The sequence below is a fragment of the Calliphora vicina genome, chromosome 4, assembly GCF_958450345.1.
Source record: "Calliphora vicina chromosome 4, idCalVici1.1, whole genome shotgun sequence".
Classification (NCBI taxonomy): domain Eukaryota; kingdom Metazoa; phylum Arthropoda; class Insecta; order Diptera; family Calliphoridae; genus Calliphora; species Calliphora vicina.
The window spans coordinates 1,328,260-1,349,679 of NC_088783.1; the positions used below are offsets into that span (position 1 = coordinate 1,328,260).

The following is a 21,420-nucleotide window of genomic DNA, read 5'->3' on the forward strand; positions in this document are numbered from 1 at the left end:
GCATCTTTTTGTGTCTGTTGTGTTGTGTAATCGACAAAATTGAAAATTAAGAAAACAAATACTAATAAAACTCCATGACGTTGATTTCAGAAATACGCTGTTTTCAAACATTTGTTATAGAAAGGTAACTAGTTTTTTTATTTTTATTATTTAAGTTTTTGCACACTTGAATATAAGTTTTGGTTGCTTTTTTGTTAACCACAACATCATCTTCAAAAATTTCAGCTTGGTTGAATAGTTGTAGTAGTATCAGCAGCAGCTGTTGCGACATTTTAACAATATAAAATTTAAACAAATACCATTTTCAGTTATTTATTTTTATTGTTTTTCTAAATACAGTAAATAGGTACATAACAAATAAATGTACACACATACATATTTATTTTTCATTCTCTCTGCTATTAGCCGTTGATGATGACTGGCATACATAAATTTAGTTTATAATTTTTTTAATTCTTACAGGCACTTTACTACTTTTAGATGGAGATATGAACATAGATGGATGGATCTAATTTTCCAATTACGAAACACCATCTTTAAGGTAGGTATTTAACGACAAGCCCATTTATTAATTCTGTTCAAAAGAAACTTCGTTTCGAAACATCACCTGTAGGGGGTTATTTAATTTTTTTTTTTTTTATTTTTTAATTATCGATAATCGTTTGTTTTTCTTTAAGAAACGAAGCTTTTGACATATCACGTTTTGGGTTATTTTCGTCAATAGCCTAGAAAAAACAAACGAATGAACATATTCAATTCATTCATTTATTACTTACTTTAAACCTTGCTATTATGAAATGAAAATAAAAACAATGCAAAAATATGGAAAATTTACAAATGTCTAATTAAAAATATTAAGTTAGTTTAAAATTTAATTAATAAATGTTATATGAATTCACTCCGAAATTCTAAACTTGCATTTACTACAAGGCCAGTGAAATAAGACCAACATATGTATATGTATGTAATTATAGGATTACTTTCGCAACGTTCTTCAGCTTTCATGCAAACACTTCACAGAAAAAATTAGTTTCAATTAAGAATTTTACAGAATCAAACAATATGTCATTAAAAAATTTAAAAATATATGTATGTTTCATTTAAAAAATCTTATTTAACCCTCCGTTAGTCGCATTCATTTTCTATCGAGACTAGTCGCAATGTATCAAATTGATATCAATAAAAAAAGGCGCGTTTGAAAATAATCTCTTCACTTTTTAATTCGAAAACATAAAAACAATATCAACCAAAATATGTTATTGTTGATATTGTAACAAAGAAAATTATTAAATCAACAAACATTTTCATTAAAAATACTAGAATATCCAAGAACATTCTAGAATATGCTGGAACAAAATTTTAAAATAAAGGGTGTGTGACGTCATGTACATGCTAGCCGCAGCGACTACTTTAAACATTAATGCCATAAAAGTATCTAGTTAATAAAGCCAATTGGATGGATATTGAAAACGTTTTTTATACCCATCACCATGAGTGGCAAGGGTATACATTAGAGTGTCCCTTAGAATTAAATTTTTTGAAACGGTACCCCCTGAAAACTTTCGTCATGACCTAAAATACCACAGGGCAACCCGTGCCGACTTTCGATTTAGTTTTGAGGTGCATTTACAAGGGAAAAAATGAATTTTTTTCAGTATTTTTTAAAAATTTTGGTATTAAGTAATTACAAAATATTTTTTTAACGGAAGTTTCAAAACTCCAATTTCAAATTCAATTGTTAAACAAATTTCAGAAAAAAATATTTCAATACCTCCACAGTTTTTCCATACCTGCGATATAAATTTTGCGATTTTCGAGGAAAACTAATTTTTTGGCCATATTTTGGCGAATGAGCCCAATTTCCTTACTGTTATTCATTTTAAGTAAAATCTGTTCAGAATATTATAGTCCAGGTAATTTTAAATATAGTCTGAAAGTTTTCCTAAAATCGGAAAACGTTAACCCTTAAATCGTGAAGATTAAAGGCCAAATTTTTCAATATTTGGAATTTTTAATGGAAAGATAACGAAATGTTATATATTTTTTGGCCAATTTTGATGAAACTTAAGAAAAATATAACATGAAGTCTAGTATTTACAATAACAGTACAAAAATGGAAATTAACCCTTAAGAGTACTTGGGGCCAAAATGACTGTGTTTTTCGTGATTTTAAAATACAAACCTCTTTATATTAATATTTTTAAGTATTACAATGATTCTAAATAGTAGAGGACGATGAGTTTAAATAAAAATCAATTTGACTTCATTTGTGTGTTTTGTTCTTAAAATTTTATTTTAATAATCATTTCGTTAGCTTAGTATACAAAGTCCTTTTCAGAAATATTACAGGAGAGACAAAAAACGTTCTAAAATCCATGATTTGAAATATTTTTGAAATCTGATAATGAAGTTTTATTACTTGCATATTTGGTATGATATGCAAGAAGAAGTAAAGAAGTGCGTTTGCAAGGTCCTTTTTTGGGACTTGTAACATTTTCTGTTTCATATCAGAAAGTCGAGGTGATAATAAATTTCAAAATTATCAAATATTTAATTAAAAAATTGATTTACATTTTTTGGTTGACATTTAATGAATAAACCAATAATTAAAACAAGTATTATATATTTAGTAACATATTTATACTCAATTCCATTTGACTGAGATAAATATTTTGAAATTTTTACAACATAAAATGGACTTAGCACTTTTGTATATTTATAGTTATTAAATATTATTCATTTCTGACTACTAGAAACAACAAATTTTAAAGCTGTATAACTTTATTGGACATTTTATGTATTCTACACATACATATATGACGGTTAACCGGTTTTTTCGATGTCGGTTAACCGAAAAACCGGTTTTCTAAAAAAGGCCAGTTTTCGGTTAATCGACAAACCGGTTTTTTAAAAAGTCGGTTTTTTAGAAACACTATTCCCAATTCTCCCGTAAGGAACCAGACTGGGTTGTTTTTTGTGCAATTTAAAGTTCTCCGCATAGACGTTTATTCTATGGTTCTCCGCCTCTATTAAAACATATATAACCTAGTACTATCGTGGGTTTTTCATGATAAAATTGTAAATTTTAAACAAAAAAGATTATATTTTTATAGAGGTAATAGTAGGGTGATCGATTCTTCGACATTTTTTTTAGCAATTTAACATAAACCCGTTTCGGTTTTTTTATAATATCCGGTTTTTTGGAAAAATACTGAAACGACTACAAAATAAGAAGAAAAAAAAGTTTTATTACTTTCTATCCTTTTATCCCTCACAAGGTCTTCGGTTCAAATTTGACCCATTTTGAAATTAATATTTATTTTTTTCTAAAAGTGAGTGTTTGATATTTTATGAATTTTATTTCATTTCAAATGTCAACAACTACGTTAGGTTTTTAGAAAAACAAATTTGAACTTGTTTGAAATTAAGGTTTTTTGTTACGCACAATTAAGTTAAATTTTTTCAGAGCTTTGGTAGCACTACAATATATCTTTGGTAGCTCTAATATATGTATATCTATCTCTTTTCATCATACTTGCTGAACATTATACTCGAACTACTGTTTTTCTTATCCTTCATAAGGTCTTCGTGTAAAATTTTACCCATTTTGAAATTAAAATTTAATTTTTTCTAGAAATGAGTGGTTGATATTTTATGACTTTAAATTAGTTTTTTTTTTAAAAAAATCTATTTTCTATTTAAGTCAAATTTGACCCCAGACCGTTAACGTCAGTAAATTTGAAGACCTTATGAAGGTAAAATAAGTAAAACACCGTTTAAATGCTTTGAGTATCTCGATATTTTTTTTTGTTTTTATAAAACTAGACATTGAAAATTATCTTTTACTCGGTGTATTTGTAGGACATATAGAAAACAAAGCATTGAGTAAGTGTTCGGGCTTACCAGATCACTTGTGGCATTTTCTAAATATAAAAAGTCTTCTTAAATAGTTGAAGTATTTGTTTTAAATTTTTTTTTTGGATTTTGAATATTTTTTAAAGTTTTTAATACACTAAAACTCATAAAAACACACTTTTAGAAAAAACCGGCTATTCGAGGAGAAAAACCCGGTTTCTTCGATATTCGAAATGTGAGCTTTTCAAAAAAACCGAAACCGACCTTACAAAAAATAAAATGGTTATAACCGGTTATTAAAAATCGGGCCGATCACCCTAACACACATATAGATTGATCGATCACATTGAATGCTGCAGGGGACAAATTCAAAGTTTATGCGCAAGCAAACAAAAATCTATTTTCGTATGCAGGAACAAATATAAAATAATCATAAATGCATATGTCTGGTTATGCCAGTAAATCAATTAAACAAGATAAATAAAATGTTTGATCAATAATTTTTTGTATTTAATAATACAAAATATGGCAAATTTATAAAACCAAAATCTAAAACTAGCTAAAGTTGTTAAGCTGATTTCCGAAAACATTCGAGGATCTATTTTTTCTTCTATATTCCCATTTTATTAAAACAGTTTTTGTAAGAAAAATGCACTCGATTTATTTATTTTATGTGCATCGCTGTAAAGTAAAAAAAATTTCTTTGTGAACTTTCTCCTTTATGGAAATAATAATAATAGTAGGTTGGCTGTGTTGTGTTGTTACTTTACTACTATGAGTATTATTATGTAATGATATAAAAATCAATGCACGTTTCTGGTGTAAAAGATAGATGCATTGGCGACGACGACAATGAACTCAAACTTTAAAGTATTTTATCTTAACCAACAAGTTATCGTTAAAATAATATTGACAATAAACGAAACGAAAACAATTCAATAGCAATTAATTTTGTGTATCGGAAAGTATTGGTTTATGTACTTTTTTACATTGAATGTGAATGTTTATTATTCTTTTAAAAACTCTACAAAATATTTTACAAAAATACATAATATTCATTCTAAATGAACATTTACCCAGGTAATGGCAACTAGTTATCACATACATTGTTTTGTAATGAGTGGTGGTTACCCAGCACATTATTTTATTTAGTAGAGGTTGGTAATTAACTATTGAATTTAGCACAGCTATCTAGTTTTTCAGTCAAATAATAAGTAGTTATCACTTTGCGCCAATATTACTTGCTGGCTTACTAGGTAAGTAAAGTTTTTGCTGGGTTATCTTACAGAAAAAAATAAAATAAAATAAAAAGAAAAATGAATGGTCAATATACAAAATATTATTTAAAATTGGCAGACAAATACCGCAATAGTTTCTATATTCCCTGCAGTTCTAGGAGACTGCCACGACTAGTGATTTTATCTATCACTTAGGGAGACAACACGTGCATGTCCTACGTAGATAGTCTGATCTTGAAATTAAGCGATAATTGAGAAGATGAATATAAACAATTTTATTATACCCTACACCACCATAGTGGGGAGGGTATTATGCGTTTGTGCAGATGTTTGTAACGCCCAAAAATATTAGTCTAACACACACCTTAAAGTAAACCGATCGACTGAGAATCACTTTCCGTCCGTCCGGTTGGCTGGCTGGCTGTCCATGTAAACCTTGTGCGCTGAGTACAGGTCGCAATTTTGAAGATATTTCGATCAAATTTGGTACATATTATTTTTTCGGCCCAAGGACCAAGCCTATTGAAACTGGCTGAAATCGGTCCATTATTTCACCTAGCTCCCATTCAAATGTCCTTCCGAAACTGGACTTTATCGGTCATAAATGTTTAATTTATATATGTATCTCCACAAATTGCACTCCAAATAAGTTTTATATATACAAAATTCATGTCACCAAATTTTGTTACGATCGGTCCATAATTAGTCATAGCTTCCATACGGAAGGACGGACATCGCTTAATCGACTCAGAAAGTGATCCTGAGCAGATTGGTATACTATAAGGTGGTTGTAGGGACAATATTTTTGCGCGTTATAAAAATCAGCACTAACCCAATAAACCCTCCCCACTATGGAGGTGTAGGTTATAAATATCCAAATTTTTAAGTTATTCGCTATCTGGAAATAAATTTTTATGATCAGCGGCAAATTGCGGCAGACCGTTTTTACAAAAAATTACAGTACACATTATTACCTTTCCCCACATAAAAATTGTTTCACGGATACGCTCGGATAACCAAAGTTCTATTCCAAAGAATATATGGACGACAAAAAAGTTCACGAAAAAGACAAAGCATGTTGACACAAAAAATTATTTAGCACATCTAACTTTTTTGGAAATTTTTAATAACATTTTAATTTACATACATTTACAAGTGTTTTCCATTTTACAAAATTTTTATAATCTTAAAAAATGCCTTTGTTGTTTCATTATGATTGAATGTCAGAAAATGTATACTTGGCACTTTGGCAGCTCGGCATGTCGTCATGAGTTGCCACCTGACTTTAATTTTTTAATATTTGAGTGTTTCAAAGTGTTAAATATAAAATTCCGTTATTATTTTTTTTAAATGGTTGACTTCAAAAAAGGACTTTTTGCCTCAAAATTCCGTCATTGGCCCCATTGTGCTTTGCGACTAGTCTCGATTGAAAATTATTGCGACTAACGGAGGGTTACACAAATTTCCATTCGGCTCTATGGTGTCTTCAACAGACAGGCGGGCGGGCATAGTTAGATCGGATATAGCTAGATCTACGAACAAAAACTTGTTATGTGTTTAGTAACATAACAAGTTTTATGCGGCACGGGTTAAAATTATACGATTTGACTGAAATTTTCCGAGTTAAACTTTTATATTAATCCCCGAAATCCTCGCAATTCACCCAAAAAAAAAAAATAATACCAAAGTAATAACAATTATAGCTATAGCCATTCATTCAGTCGTATTATTTAGCACACCCAATTTCAAAATATACAGTAGCCCAATAAAGTCTACATACAGGAATTCAAATTAATTTTTGGTTTATTGAAAGCTGTATTTGTAAGTTAAAAGTAATGAAATATATTTGGTAAAAAAATAAATTCATGCTAAAAAAAATTAAAACAACATCACTTCAGTTGGGTTTAGCTACATTTCCTATCACGTCCAAAATTTCACCGTTATTAGAATTTTTGATTCTGAGGCAAATAACGATTTTTTTTTTTTTGTTTTTTGGGCTTTAATGTTCAAAATATTTTGAAACTTAAAAGCCAAGCCCACCAAAAAGTAGGCGTGACCGAAAATAAAATTTTCGTTATTTTTCTTAGAATAACGGTGAACTTTTGCGCGTTATTTGTATTTTTTATCCTAAAATCTACATAAATATCCTAAAATCTAAAAAAATGCTTTAAATTAAAGTAACACAATTATTTTTCCTGTATGTAGACTTTATTGGGCTACTGTATGTATTTAATAACAAAAATAAAAAAGTAAAAACAATTAAGATATGAAACAAATTACAAATTAACACAATCGTTCGTTGTATTTCACTGGAGTCAACATAAAATGCATCACTGCGTGTTCGAGCAATGGAACAACAACTAACTGGTTGTTGCTGGTTGCAGTAATAAAAACTATAACAAATGGTAGATTTAAATGCAAACAAGGTGAATGAATATACATCCATTCATTCCATGAATAACACAGTAATCTCCAAATCTGATAGATTTCCCCTCATCAGTTTTTTGTGTTATTTTTTTTTTGGTTTGGTTTTGCTGTGTTTTCATTTCAAACAATTTAATAGATACACACATGGATACACATTTACTCATACATATGAACACATGAATATATTTTTTTTTTGGTTTTTATTAATATAATGACCATAAAAGTGCAGCACTGCCAAAAGCATTAGTTCAACACAAATAATAATAATAATTTCAATTCAACGTAAAAATATATAGAAAAACAAATGGACAAGTAGTTCCGCTTTTATAAACATGATAAATAAACTAGTAAACAAACAACAGCAGCAACGCAGCAGAAACTAATAAATATATATATATATATTAGTATGTATATATCTAGTATACATATATACTAGATACATACATACATACATACATACATGCATATATCTCGTTTGTTACTGTATTTATTGTCTGCGTATATTAAGGTGGCCCATTTTTATATGAATAAGAACCAACATTTTTGGAAATGGTATCTGTTTACTGCAAAACAAAAAATACTTAGCGATTTGCCCTTTCTTTCCCTGCAAATTCTTTTTTTCTCAACATATGTGTATTAATGCAGAATGCTACGTGTTGCAGTCATTAAGTTTTAAATTAAATGTCAAGTAAATCGTAAATTGTACTTATTTCGGATAGATGCAAACACTCTACATTTCAACCGTTCACCTGCGCAACACTTCTCATACAGTTACATACATATTTGGTAAGAATCCATATTTCCAATAATTGAATAAATAATTAAATATCCCTTAATTACTCTGTTTTATTTCTTTCCTTGTTATACCCTACATGCGTTTGTGCTGATGTCTGTAACGGACAAAAATATTAGCGTAACAGCCACCTTGCAAGATTTAGCGATGTCCGTCCGTCCGTCTGTCTGTGTGGCTGGCAGTCCATGTAAATTAGATTTTATTCGGCCAAAGGACGAAGCCTAATGAAATTGGTTGAAAGCGGTCCATAATTTGACTTAGCCCCCATGCAAATGTTCCCCGAAAAATTACTTTAACGGTCATAAGTGTGTTATTTATATATTGTATGTATACATACATATATGGATCCACACAAATTGTGTCATAAATACGTTTTTATCAAAAGAAATCGCACCTAAACACTTTGTGCAGATCGGCCAATAATTGACGATAGCTCTCATATAAGACCGACTTCCGAAAATCATTTTTGCATGCATAAAATATTTGAGATTTCAGCTCATAGAGTTTGAACATCTCTTGCAATATGTCCATCCATTTCACTCTTCTCACCCACCTATCAGCAAAGCAGTATCTTAAAAGGAACAAAAATAAACTATATTTTATTTAGGCCACCCTAATGAATATATCGGAAAGTATGTACATGTATTTACTAGGGTATTCATTCGACAAATGATCGTTCGATTAATCGAATAATTTCTTACGAATAATTATTCGAACAATTTAAAAATGGCCATTTTCGAATAACGAATAATTCGAACAATTTTATGTAGAATAATCGAATAAAACGAATAAATGTTCATATACATATATTTAAATTTATAAAATTGCTTAAAATTTTTCATAATTCCAAATTTAACTAAGTAATAATGAGTCACAAAACTTGTATTGTTTTTGAAATTCGACAAATAACTAAAGACAAAGGGACTTTCGATCACTGTAGATGAGTGTTCCGATAGCTCCTTCTATAAATATATAAATATTACTGCATGAAGTTACAATTCTAAAAACTAATATTTCAAAATTTTTAACTTAGGACTTGAACCAATGAAAATAAGAGGTACAGAATAAAATATTTGTTATTTAGCTGGCGAAATATTAGAAGAATCGCAATTAATAATCAAAAATTAGATTAAAGTGGAGTTTAATGTGATGGAGAATGTGATTTTGAAACGGCCGTCGAAAGTGATATTGAGGATGACATTTATATTGATTACATTGAAATAGATGAAGGCCACGATCTTAAAATATATGTATATAAGTGATGTTATTAACCGATTTATTTTTCGATTTCAAATGAAAAACTGAAAACTAATTTTTAAATTTGTAATCACGAATCCCGCAATTCCCAAAAAAGTGTTGAAAAATCCCAACAAAAAACTAAAATTTTTAGGCTATAATATCCATACCAGGGGCGGGGTTATCGGAACCCTTTACAAAATAATTAAGAACATATTGGGCCATCTAAAATGAATTACTATATTTTGATATCGAGTATGCGATTTGAGAATTTTTGCACTAAAGTTGAATTTTACATAAAAAATATGCGTTTTTTGAATGATATTTTTTTTTCATTTAAAACATTCGATGTAAAGCTAGCTTTTCAAAAAGTACAAATTCTTTATACATCCTTTTAGAATTTTTTAGATAACTTAAAAAGAATAATAGTACTTTTATACCAAAAAAATAGCGAAAAATAGCCTTTTTAAATATTTTTAAATTCAAATGCATGTAACTTTGTACTCAGTCAGGATTTTTAAATAATTCTTGCTATATTTGATATATAAATTTATTGTTAGTCCAATAAAAGCAAAATGGAGAAAATCGGGAAATATTTGGACCCGCTGTTATCAAAAAACTGGAGTAGGGTGGGCAAAAATGATGAAAATTAAATTTTCAAATGCGAATATCTCCTAAATTATTAGAGATTAGAGATAATTGAGAGATTCTACATATGTGATCGTTTTGAAATCGGAACACAGCCGAAGAAATAGGATCGTTTTAAAAATTTAACATACCCGAGGTGTCCTACTTTGGGGAACCCTGGCCGCACCCCCGGTGGGCCCATGCGGTCAAAATTCGAAACTTAAACTCGACAACACTTCTTCTGTGTGCATGTCAAATTTCAAATCGGACTAATGGTTTAGAAGTTACAGATTTATTTCCCTCTTTTTTTCTCATAACACTGTGCATCGTTGAACATCTTTGTCTGACATGGTAATAAACCTTTTGCGTATTTGTAAATGCGTCAATCATGCACTGCCTGACTTCAAATTAGCCATGTTCACTGACAATGATATCAAGCTTTTTACATATTCCCTTTATTATGTAATTCCCCAAGACCATTTTATTAAGCAAAGATTCGGCAACAAGCTCTATCAACTTGATGTATAATTAGCGAGAAATCCCGTTCCTGAAAATCCCGGGGTTTTCGGGATTTTCCAAATCCCGTTTTTCATAAATATTGTTTAAAATCTAATAATTTTAAAACACAAACATATGTCGCGTATCTCACAAACAATTTTAGCTATATCCATCACATATATTTGAAATTTTATTAGCTCTATTGTAACTTTAATTTATAAATTGTTAAGATGTAACGATTAATTATTGTGAATTACTTAAGTAGTTACGTTGTTCGAATTTGTACTAAAAACTTAATGTAAATGACAAATAATACTTCCTAATTTTGTTAAATGAAAAGAAATGCCTTTCGTCGGAAATCTGTCATACGGTGAGCATCAAATAAATCCTCATATCTTGAATTCAAATTACTCTAATTCTTTTTATTTCTTTACAACCTCTAACTCCTTTATAATTTCTTTGGAATCTGAGAAATTATAAAACATCGATAAAGGAAGTTGGCTTATATTATAACCCATTTAGATACAAAGGAATTGAAAGTAAATAAATTGAATTGAAAGTAAATAAAAAATTTACTTTCAATTGTAAAGACATAATTATGTACGTTTCTTTCTTATAATTTTCGGGATTTTAGATTTTTCTTTACCAAATCCCGAACCCCGGGATTTTCAAAAACCAGTCCCGATTAGCATCTCTATGTATAATACAATTTGTTATAAATAATTTAGAAATAGTGAATGATTAATTTACTAAAGAATTAGTTACTCAATTTAAAACCCGAATTAATGAGTTAATCTGATCAGAATATTTCTGTTGAAAATTTAATAATGGACATTGTTTTTGAATGTTTTTTAACATTATCAGTACTTGAATTTTTAACTTTAATGTTATTTTTTGTTTTCCTTTAACAATAAAATATTTAAAAACCTACATCAAAACTTCATTCTTTACTTTTTTTAAAAAAAAATAATTATTCGAATAATTCGATTAATTTTAAACGTGTGATCGAATTATTCGAACAAGTTAAAATCTCTTATTCGAATTGTTCGTTTTATTCGAAGAAGAGAAAAATCGAATAATTCGAATACCCTAGTATTTACCAAGAGAAATTAAAACAACAATAAATCATTAACCATATAAAGAGTTATTAGGAAAATCCATACAAACAAATATTCTTATGAATGAATGATAGACATATACATACTATATCTATTGATAATAGATCTATTACAAGTGTATGTAGGTATGTAAGTAGGTGTATCGTAGTTTATGCACTAAGCTAATACACTTTCTCATTTCTACTACATACTACTATAATTACAGAAAGTAACACGAAATTAAATAATTTAAAACAAAAACTTACCTTGTGCCGCAAAAACTTGATAAAACTGTGAGAGATACGTTAAAATAGATAATCTGTCGGGTACCTCATAAGCGGCCATATCGTCGGCATCCAAAAGTGCTGGTATGCCCAAATATTTTTCAGCCGTTGTAAATGCTAATGCGTTGTTGTAGTATACATCTGACTTGCTTAATTTGTCAAAATCTCTGAAATCGAATATTAGAGTGGAATTTTTAAAAACTTTTTTTATTTATTTAAATAAATTTAAAAAAAAATCAGCCTAACAACTCAAATATCTATTGTAAAACCAAAAAGTCAACTATGTATTACTTAAACTTTCGTATTAAAATTATATTATTAATCGATGTGCGATTAATCGATTAAACTTATAATAATTTTTAAAATTTAATTCCCAATAATAATAGTAAGTTAAATAGATGATATTTACAATAAAGATTATTGATGAAACATCAAATATATGCATATGCATATGTGATATGATTGAGATGAAAATATTTATGAATATGTCATTTTTCCTTTCCAGGTTTTTTTTTCTTATTTCAGCGAAATATTTAGTATAAAAAATATAATTTTTAGTATTAAATAACATTCAGAATTAAATCTGTAGAACGAGTGTTATATAGGTATAGATTTGTCCCTCTTAGCAAACCGCAACAACCATTTAAACATTTTCGTTCGTTTGTTTGTTTGTTCCATATCTGTATAATTTGCGCCATTCGATATCGATAGTGGTTTATCAACCTCGTATAATGTGCTGAAATCGTACATGGCGGGGTAAATTCGACAAAGAAGAATTGGCAACGTATCTTTTTCGATTTGACACCATCAGTTTTAATTTGTTACACGTTCACCTATTAAAATCGAATTAAAAACTGATTAAAATAAAATATAAATAACAATTACATTATTTTGTTCCAATTAATTAATAAACACTGTTGTATTATTTCATTTAACCATTTGTTATACCCTGCACCACCATAGTGGTGAGGGTATTATGCATTTGTGCAGATGTTTGTAACGCCCAAAAATATTAATCTAACACCCACCTGGTCGGCTGGCTGGCTGGCTGTTCATGTAAATTTGCGACCTTGGTCGCAAATTTGAAGTTATTTCGATTGAAACTGGCTGAAATCGGTCCATTATTTCACCTAGCCCCCATACAAATGTCCTTCCGAAATTGGACTTTATCGGTCATAAATGTTTAATTTATATATGTATCTCCACAAATTCCGCTCCAAATAAGTTTTATATATACAAAATTCATGTCACCAAATTTTGTTACGATCGGTCCATAATTAGTCATAGCTCCCATATAGACCCGCTTCCGAAAATCACTCAAAAATACAAATTATTGAAATTTTAAAGAAAAAATGTGTTTACTCTTTTACTTAGTGTAGGGTATTATATGGTCGGGCATGACCGACCATACTTTCTTACTTGTTTTTTATTTTATATGTTTCAATATCAAATTTCTGTATGAACCGATCTTTAATGTGCTGAATTGTATTTCGAGACCAATATTTATACGTAATATTTTGAGCGTTTGTTAATTGCAGCATCATGAATTATGCCGTAAGTCCAAAGTTTTTATTTTGTTAATTAAAAAAAAAAAAAATTGTGAATCATATGTGATGCACGAGCGTGTGAAAGAAACTTGCTGTGCATCATATGCGATGTAAAGGACAGGGAAAAGTGTTAAATACATAAATGTAAACAAAAAACAATTGGAATAAGCCTAGTACTCTGTTCATATTTGCGAAAAATCATGGTTTTTTCATGCGAAACATTTTATATGCTGTTTGACAGCTAGCTGTTGCTTTTAATTTCGTGCGAAAGAAGTGCTGCGTATGTTATTTCGTGTGGAAAAATAAGGTTGCCAGATGTATTTCACATGTTTTCCACAATAAAAACAGAGTACAACTTTTGCGAAATTATTTCGCTATATTTCATTCCAAATATTTTATATGTAGTTTGATAGCATTTCGCACGAAATTTTGAACAGAGTACCTAGCTTTAGGCAATAAAATAATAATTCGCTCAAACGTCAGCAAGTTAATATGGCTGCAGAAAGAGAAAACGGTTTTACCACAGATTATTAGTTTTACCTTATTCTTTATTCTAATTCTACAACATGCAATAACAATAAATGGCAAACAATTATTTGATGCAAATCAACTCCTAAATATTAAATTAATAAATCATTGAATGATGAATTTCAAATTTTGCAAAAAATCGAAAAATTTTCAACAAAAAAAAAATTAAAAAAAATCATAATTCACCCAGAAAAAACTTACATTGAAAAGTAATGAGATAAAAAGCTAATATAACTACTCTTCTCCACTATTACATTGGTATTTTAACACATTATTTTAATACGGTGATGTCATTGGAGGCTAGTACTTACCATTGCCACGTTCGCTTACAAATAGGGAGTTAAAGAAGTCATTACCACATTCGCTTACAAATAGGGACTTAAATAAGTATGACATACAAAATATTATTTTTTCATCATCAATTAGTATCAGATTTTAATAAACAAAAAATAATTCTGAATTTGGTAAATCAGCTCATAAACAAGTACTTATGTATCAGATTATATGCCAGCCATTGCTAAACTACTTATGTACATGGGCATTTCCACCGAAAGGTCCACCGAGACCAGAAAATTAAAAGTGTTTGAAAATACTTTGTTTCATCCCATTTTCATAGGGAAACAATTAAATTTAAGTAATGTAAATAAATTTTCCATTTAATTCATAACCCATTCCGAGATATTCGAATGCAAAGTCGACCAAGAGCAACTTTTCTGATTTGAATATTTATAATGCACATTTTGTTTTGATACAAGTTCTTAAAGAGAGGCATTATGCATTGACTTTTGATATCTAAAATCTTCCTGAGGGTACAAAGTGTCAAAATAGAATGCATAAGAACCAGTGCGACATTGAAAAACAACATTTGGTATCAGTGCGTCGAAAGTACATGCAGAAAGATTATCAAATATTGAGTCCAAACAGAGATTTTTAATACAATTGAAATAAAAGAAACTTTACTGAAAAATAAGAACACTTATGATTTTGGTACTCATATAAAGTTGGTCCCGTGCGAATGTGTACGAATGTCCCGTTCGACATAATGGAATTGCCCATATGTAATACAGGTGGTATGAAGTAGTCAATGAAAAGTAATTGCAAGTCATTACCAAATTTTTGCTGGGCAACAATTTAAATTAAAAAAATCATAAATCTGCTACTTTTTCATACAATTTCAGCACTTCATTTACTTCATATTAGGGTATTCAATTAATCGGATTTCTGAATTAATCGGTTACTCGAGCAAATAATTAATCGGGGTTTAGATTTAATCGGTTAATATTAAATTATTCGATTAACTGAATAAATTCTATTTTAATTTTAAATTGAAAAGAAAAATACGAATTTTGTATACTTATATAAGCATTTGGTTAATAAAAAGAACAAAAACATACAAAACAAACAAAACATAATAATCCCAATAAGCATTTTTACTGGCATTCAAGTTGAAAGCAAGTGTAATTCAAGCCTTTAATTATAGTCAAGCATTTGAATTACAGTTGTATTACACTTTATTTCAATAGCATTCTCAAGTAAAAAGGAAACATAAATTCAAGCCATATGTTTTTTGTTTGAAAAATAAATAAATTTTCAAATATTTTTCATGTTTAAAGTATAATTACATTTGCATTCGAGTCAAATTCCAAAAAAAAAATCTTCAAGTGCTTGAATTTTTGGGGCTTTGGTGCTTACTTTTTTTCGATTTTAGGGAGATCTTCTGAAAGAAATAATCTTTTAAAAAAGAATGTAATTTAAATGCTTTAATTTTAAACGATTTTTTTTAGTTTTAATTAAACTTGACTTGGAAAAACTATCTCACTGATTGTAGATGTTGGAATAATCGAAAAATCTTTTTTTAGCTTTTTTCTAAGCATATCTTTTTAGATTTCTAATACTTTAATAGTTTCGTTAAGTTCTGATTAAAGACTAGTTTCAGTAATGTCTTTAGTTTCGTCTATTACCATGTCGTCCTTCGACTCATTAGGACAAAGTTCATCATAGAATAGTCTAGAAAAAATTTCATTTCCAAATTCCTTAGTTTCAGTTTTATTCACGAGTTAAATTAAATTTTAAAAAATAATTCTGTATAAAGTGCAAAAAAATACATTTCGGTTAATCGGCTAATCGACACAAATTAATCGGTTTATTCGTTATTTGAAAATCGTCAATTTTAAATTATTCGAACAGTTAACAGATTAACGGTTAATCGATTGAATACCCGATATTTCATATTCACGATATTTTTTTTAATTAGTTAAAAATTTATAAAAAAAAATATGTTATTTATTGTATGTAAATAATAGACAGTTGAAATTGTTTGTATCTAAATAAAGCATTAAAAAAAACCAACAAAACCTAATACATAATGGCCATAACAAACCATGTTTATAACTTTTATTTTGAGTGATTTTTTTATCATAAAATATACATAAATCACAATTTTATGATTATGTGGATGAATTATTTTCGGTATCTGATGAGAACTGATATAACTTGTGGTATTTACTTACATTAAATCTGGTCTAAAATGATGAATCATTGCACAAAATGCCAAACCATCTCTCCATGATGTAGTCATATTGTCAATTTTAACACCAGCATATCCATCTGTCATGCGACGGCACCATAATTCTAAAGCTTTTGTACCACGACGTTCAGACATTCTTTATATTGTCTCTTCTGAATTTTGTCAATATTTGTAATATTTATGTATATGTGTGTATTTTTATTAAACCAAATTATAGGTTATTCGACTAGTTAGTTTCCTTTTTTCACTTCGATTTTTTTGTTTTTATTTTTTTCTTAGCACCAATCAATGTATTTCTTCTTTTTTCTGCAAAAATAAAATAAAAAAAGTTTATCAATTAATAATATGCATAATAAATAAAATGTCGAAAATAAATTGCATTTTTAAATAAAATGGAATAAATAGTATTTTTATCTATTGTTCGAAATTAATTTTCTTTTGCTAATTAAAAACGAAATTCGAACAAACTTTCGAACCTTTGAGGTTTTAGTATGTTCACCAATGGGGTTCCTACTCGCGAAGTTTTTACCGGAAATATGTTTTTGTTAGAATATTTCGGGAATCAACATACAAAATATTGTATACTTCCTGTTAAACGTATTCAGAAGTTTATGAAGACTTAATAACTATTAGAAAAACTTTATTGGATTTTGGTTTATTTTAGTACCAAAAAATTCCCGGGAATGCAAGGATATTTTTATTTATTTCCCGGAAATGGAAAGAGAGACCGGGAAATTAGCTACTCAAATTCCGAAAATTTATCCAACATTTATTTTTGGTTTTAAAAAATTCATTCATAAAATGTTTATTTTAAAAAATTTCTCAAACTGAGAGGAAACGTGGAAGATTTACAAGAGAGTACAAACAAAACGTATCAATAGTTTAAAAATAATATAAAAAAAAAAATAATCATGTGGAGGAAGAAGACGGACAACTGACTTTCTCTTTAAAGTTTAAACAAAGACACAAATGAAGCAACAGTTTGTTTACCAAAACAAAACAAACCAACAGCAACAATAGCAATAATTTGTTGTTATGTTTAGGAGCCATTAAATATTTCAAGAAGTTTGATAGATAATACAATGTCGTCAGCGAAAACAAAGTCTAAGCACGTATTTTTTACTTATTTTTTAGTTTGTTTTTAATGCAAATTTATTTATGTACTTTGTTATTTATTATGTATGTATGTATCTATGTGTATTATGTACTTATGTACATACGTCTGCTGTGTATTGACATTTCCAAAGAAGTACTACCTTCTTTTTTAAAAGTTAAACAATAATAATGTGTTGACATGATCATTCTTGTGGAAACCATTCGAAGAATATTAAATGAACTTTTAAAAATAAAATTACGTGTATGTATTGTGATTTCTAAAATAAATAAGCAGCATATGTATGTATGTATATATGTATAATACAGTTAAAAAAGAATTTCGATTTTAATCAAGTCCCAGCTTGCATTTTTTGAAAATTTTAATCAAATTCAAGTAATTTTTGATACTTCTGAGCGATTAAAAAGCTGGAATATGCGCTCATTTTCTGATCATAAATGATACTATTGTCGGGAGAAAATAGTACCCTATCCTATCCCCTCTTCTGATAAGTTTACACTCACTTTTTTTGAGCAATTTTTGAGTCGAATTGTTGTTAATTTTGGAGTCATTTTCGAATCATATTTTAGTAATGTTTGAGTCTTTTCTGAGTACATAATTTGTATGTCTGTTACAATCAAAAACAATAATTCAGAAAACAATTTTTGGGGTTCCAACTGCGTAAAATATAATTACAAAATAAATTTGTAAACAATCATATTTTGAACATCTGAATGATCTATTTATGATAGCTGTACATTTTGTTATTGTTTTTCAAAGAAATCACTTTTTAATCATTAATGGGAATCATTTTCGAAACATTTTTTAAGCGTACAACTTATTAATCAGTTTTTGATCAGCAAAAGTACTCGAAAAAGATTCGGTTTGCTGATTTTTGAAAAAACAATCTTCCAAATGCAATCTGGAATGTATTTTATCTATGAGTCAGTCTGACGTACGTACATATATACGAACATATCGAGCCCTACCCGCGAAAATAACGTAAGCGCCAAAAATCAAATTTTATAGGAGAGAGTTTTATTTCGTTTTTTTTTAAGTTGTGCGAAGGATTTCTTTAAAAATTAAAATGTAGTCTATTAATGGTATAATACATGCGATAAGTGCATTTTTAAGTTAATTTTGTGAGCAACAAATTTATTTTGGAGCTTACGTTATTTTTACCGTCTCTATTACAGGCAGGTGAGACTAAATTGTGGTGCATACGATAAATATAGTAGGTGCTTAGGAAATTAAGGCACATCTTCTTCATATGTTTCCTTTAATGCGCCTTTAATACTTAGGGAATGTTTTAGGCCAATATATTCGTTATGAAAACCCTGAGGAATACTATTTTTATTGCAAAGAGTTTTTATATCATTGTATTTATGTGACGAACTTTTTAATTCTGTGTTGTATAGCGGAGGAGGTCCACGGACCGTAGAAGTATTTAAATCAATGTTAAAGTCTTTTCCTCGATGTTGTCTAAATAGCTGTATTTAATTGAAATCTTATTTTCTTTGGAAGAAGCAGATCAGAAAACATTTTCCAGTTTAGAAAATCAGAGTGCTTTAACGATATACACTCATAACCGTAAGGGTTTGTTCTTGCACTTCGGAGCCCATACAGTTCGGTTTCGAGTAAATGATTCTATTGTGCTGTGAATAGAATCAACAGGCATCATGGTAAGACGTGGTAGTAAGTAAGTAATTTTAATAGATTTATTGAATTTGGATGATATAATGAAATAAGCTATCATGGTTAACATAGTTTTATTATGCTTTTGCCAGGCACATCTATCGCAATACAAACTTAAATCGTTCACAGTTTTCCATTCGTCTAAAATATAGAGATATTTGTACATTGCAGTACAAATTTCATTACAATATCGTTTGCCGTTTTTTTCACCCCATAAGCACTTAAATTGTAATACTAATATTTTCTTGAATAAAACAGTGTAATATTTATACCCTACACCACCATAGTGGGGAGGGTATTATGCGTTTGTACATATGTTTTTTAACGCCCCAAAATATTAGTCTAGCACACACTTAAAGTATACCGATCGACTCAGAATCACTTTCTGAGTCGATTAAACGATGTCCGGCTGTCCATGTAAAGCTTGTGCGCAGAGTACAGGTCGAAATTTTGTACATATAATTTTTTCTGCCCAAGGACGGAGCCTATTGAAACTGGCTGAAATCGGTCCGTTATTTCACCTAGCCCCCATACAAATGTCCTATCGAAATTGGACTTTATCGGACATAAATATTTAATTTATATGGATATATCCACAAATTTCGCTCCAAATAAGTTTTATATATACGGAATTCATGTCACCAAATGTTATTGTGATCGGCCCATAATTAGTAAAATCTCACTACCTAATTTCACAACCATACTTTCTTACTTGTTTTACTATGAGACATAAGGTCTGTTCATTTACTTTCCCAGTAAATACTTGCAACGAGAGAATAAAATAAAAATTTACAAAATTACTCTCTTAAATTCTCAAAAATAGTAAAAAGTAAATGAACGCTTTTCCAGTAACAATTGTTTTATACACACAATTTTCTTATTTTATTCCTTTTAAAATGTATAAATACTCACATTTTGTTTAATTGTATTGAAAATTCTTTTTTTTACATTTTTTCACCACAAACATAAAATTTTAAATAAATAAACATTAACACAAAACATATGAAATATAAGCTGAAATATAACGAGTTCAAAATAGAACTTGTAATAGTTTGCAACGAAAGAACACTCTCTAAAATGTATACGCTCTTGATTTTTTCTCTACTTGCAAGTTTTTTGTGTTAATGAACGTTTTACCAGTAACAATTGTTACTAACTAGTAACAACTTTTAGTTATTGAACATAGCTACATATATTCAAAACTTTTTGAAGGTCGAAACTAGCACATTAAAACAAAACATTTTCCCTCCTTTGTTTTTGTTCCTTCAAAAAAATTCTTAAACTTAAATTCTTCTGTTTGGATGTGACTGCTGTCTAAATTGTTCCCTTGATCACATTTAGTACATCTATCTTTTTGTATTTCAATTTCTTTTGATTTTCTCACTAGTTCTTCGGCTATTCTTACTTTCATTTACCGCCCCTTTTTGCTTTTATGTCGCTTACGTTATTTTTGCGGTAAAGCTAAAAGGTGAGTGTCGCTTACGATATAATTGAAATAGTTATATCTATATATAAACACTTAATGTTCATTAAAGTTTTCTATCGATTTTCATTAAAAAGTCAATTTTGAAAAAATATCGCTTATGTTATTTTTGCGGTTAGGGCTGGATATGTATGTAAATTGAATTTTGGAACAAGTTAACAAAACTCCTAAATACTTGTTTGTCAGTTAACTTTTTGTGATCTCGTTCATTATAAGATAAAGATTAAAAGATAAGTACAGACAGAGAAGATTAAACTATTCATAAATCTTAACCATCTCATTGTAAACAAACCATCCATCCATCCGTCCAATCATCCATTCAACCGTGCGTCCATAGATAGACTCTAGACACTCACTATCTTAAATGGCTTTTTGTTTTATTTTTTTAAATTCTATTTTTTAAACAACAATTTACAATAAATAAATATTACTACATACTAATAAGTTGTATAGTTTTATATTTAATATTGCAAACCACAAGATTTACTGCTG

The 21,420-nt window shown here is 28.9% G+C and overlaps 1 protein-coding gene across 1 annotated transcript in view; it reads right to left on the reverse strand.

The window, feature by feature from the left end:
- The window catches only part of MICAL-like, a 113,629-nt gene that overhangs the window by 58,521 nt on the left and 33,688 nt on the right, over window positions 1-21,420 (reverse strand). Inside the window, exons 2-3 of the mRNA XM_065508518.1 lie at window positions 16,641-16,963; window positions 12,038-12,222 (exon numbers count right to left, since the gene is read on the reverse strand). Of these exons, the coding sequence (XP_065364590.1) occupies window positions 12,038-12,222; window positions 16,641-16,792 (337 nt within the window). The 5' untranslated portion in view covers window positions 16,793-16,963. The remainder of the gene's footprint in view (window positions 1-12,037; window positions 12,223-16,640; window positions 16,964-21,420) is intronic.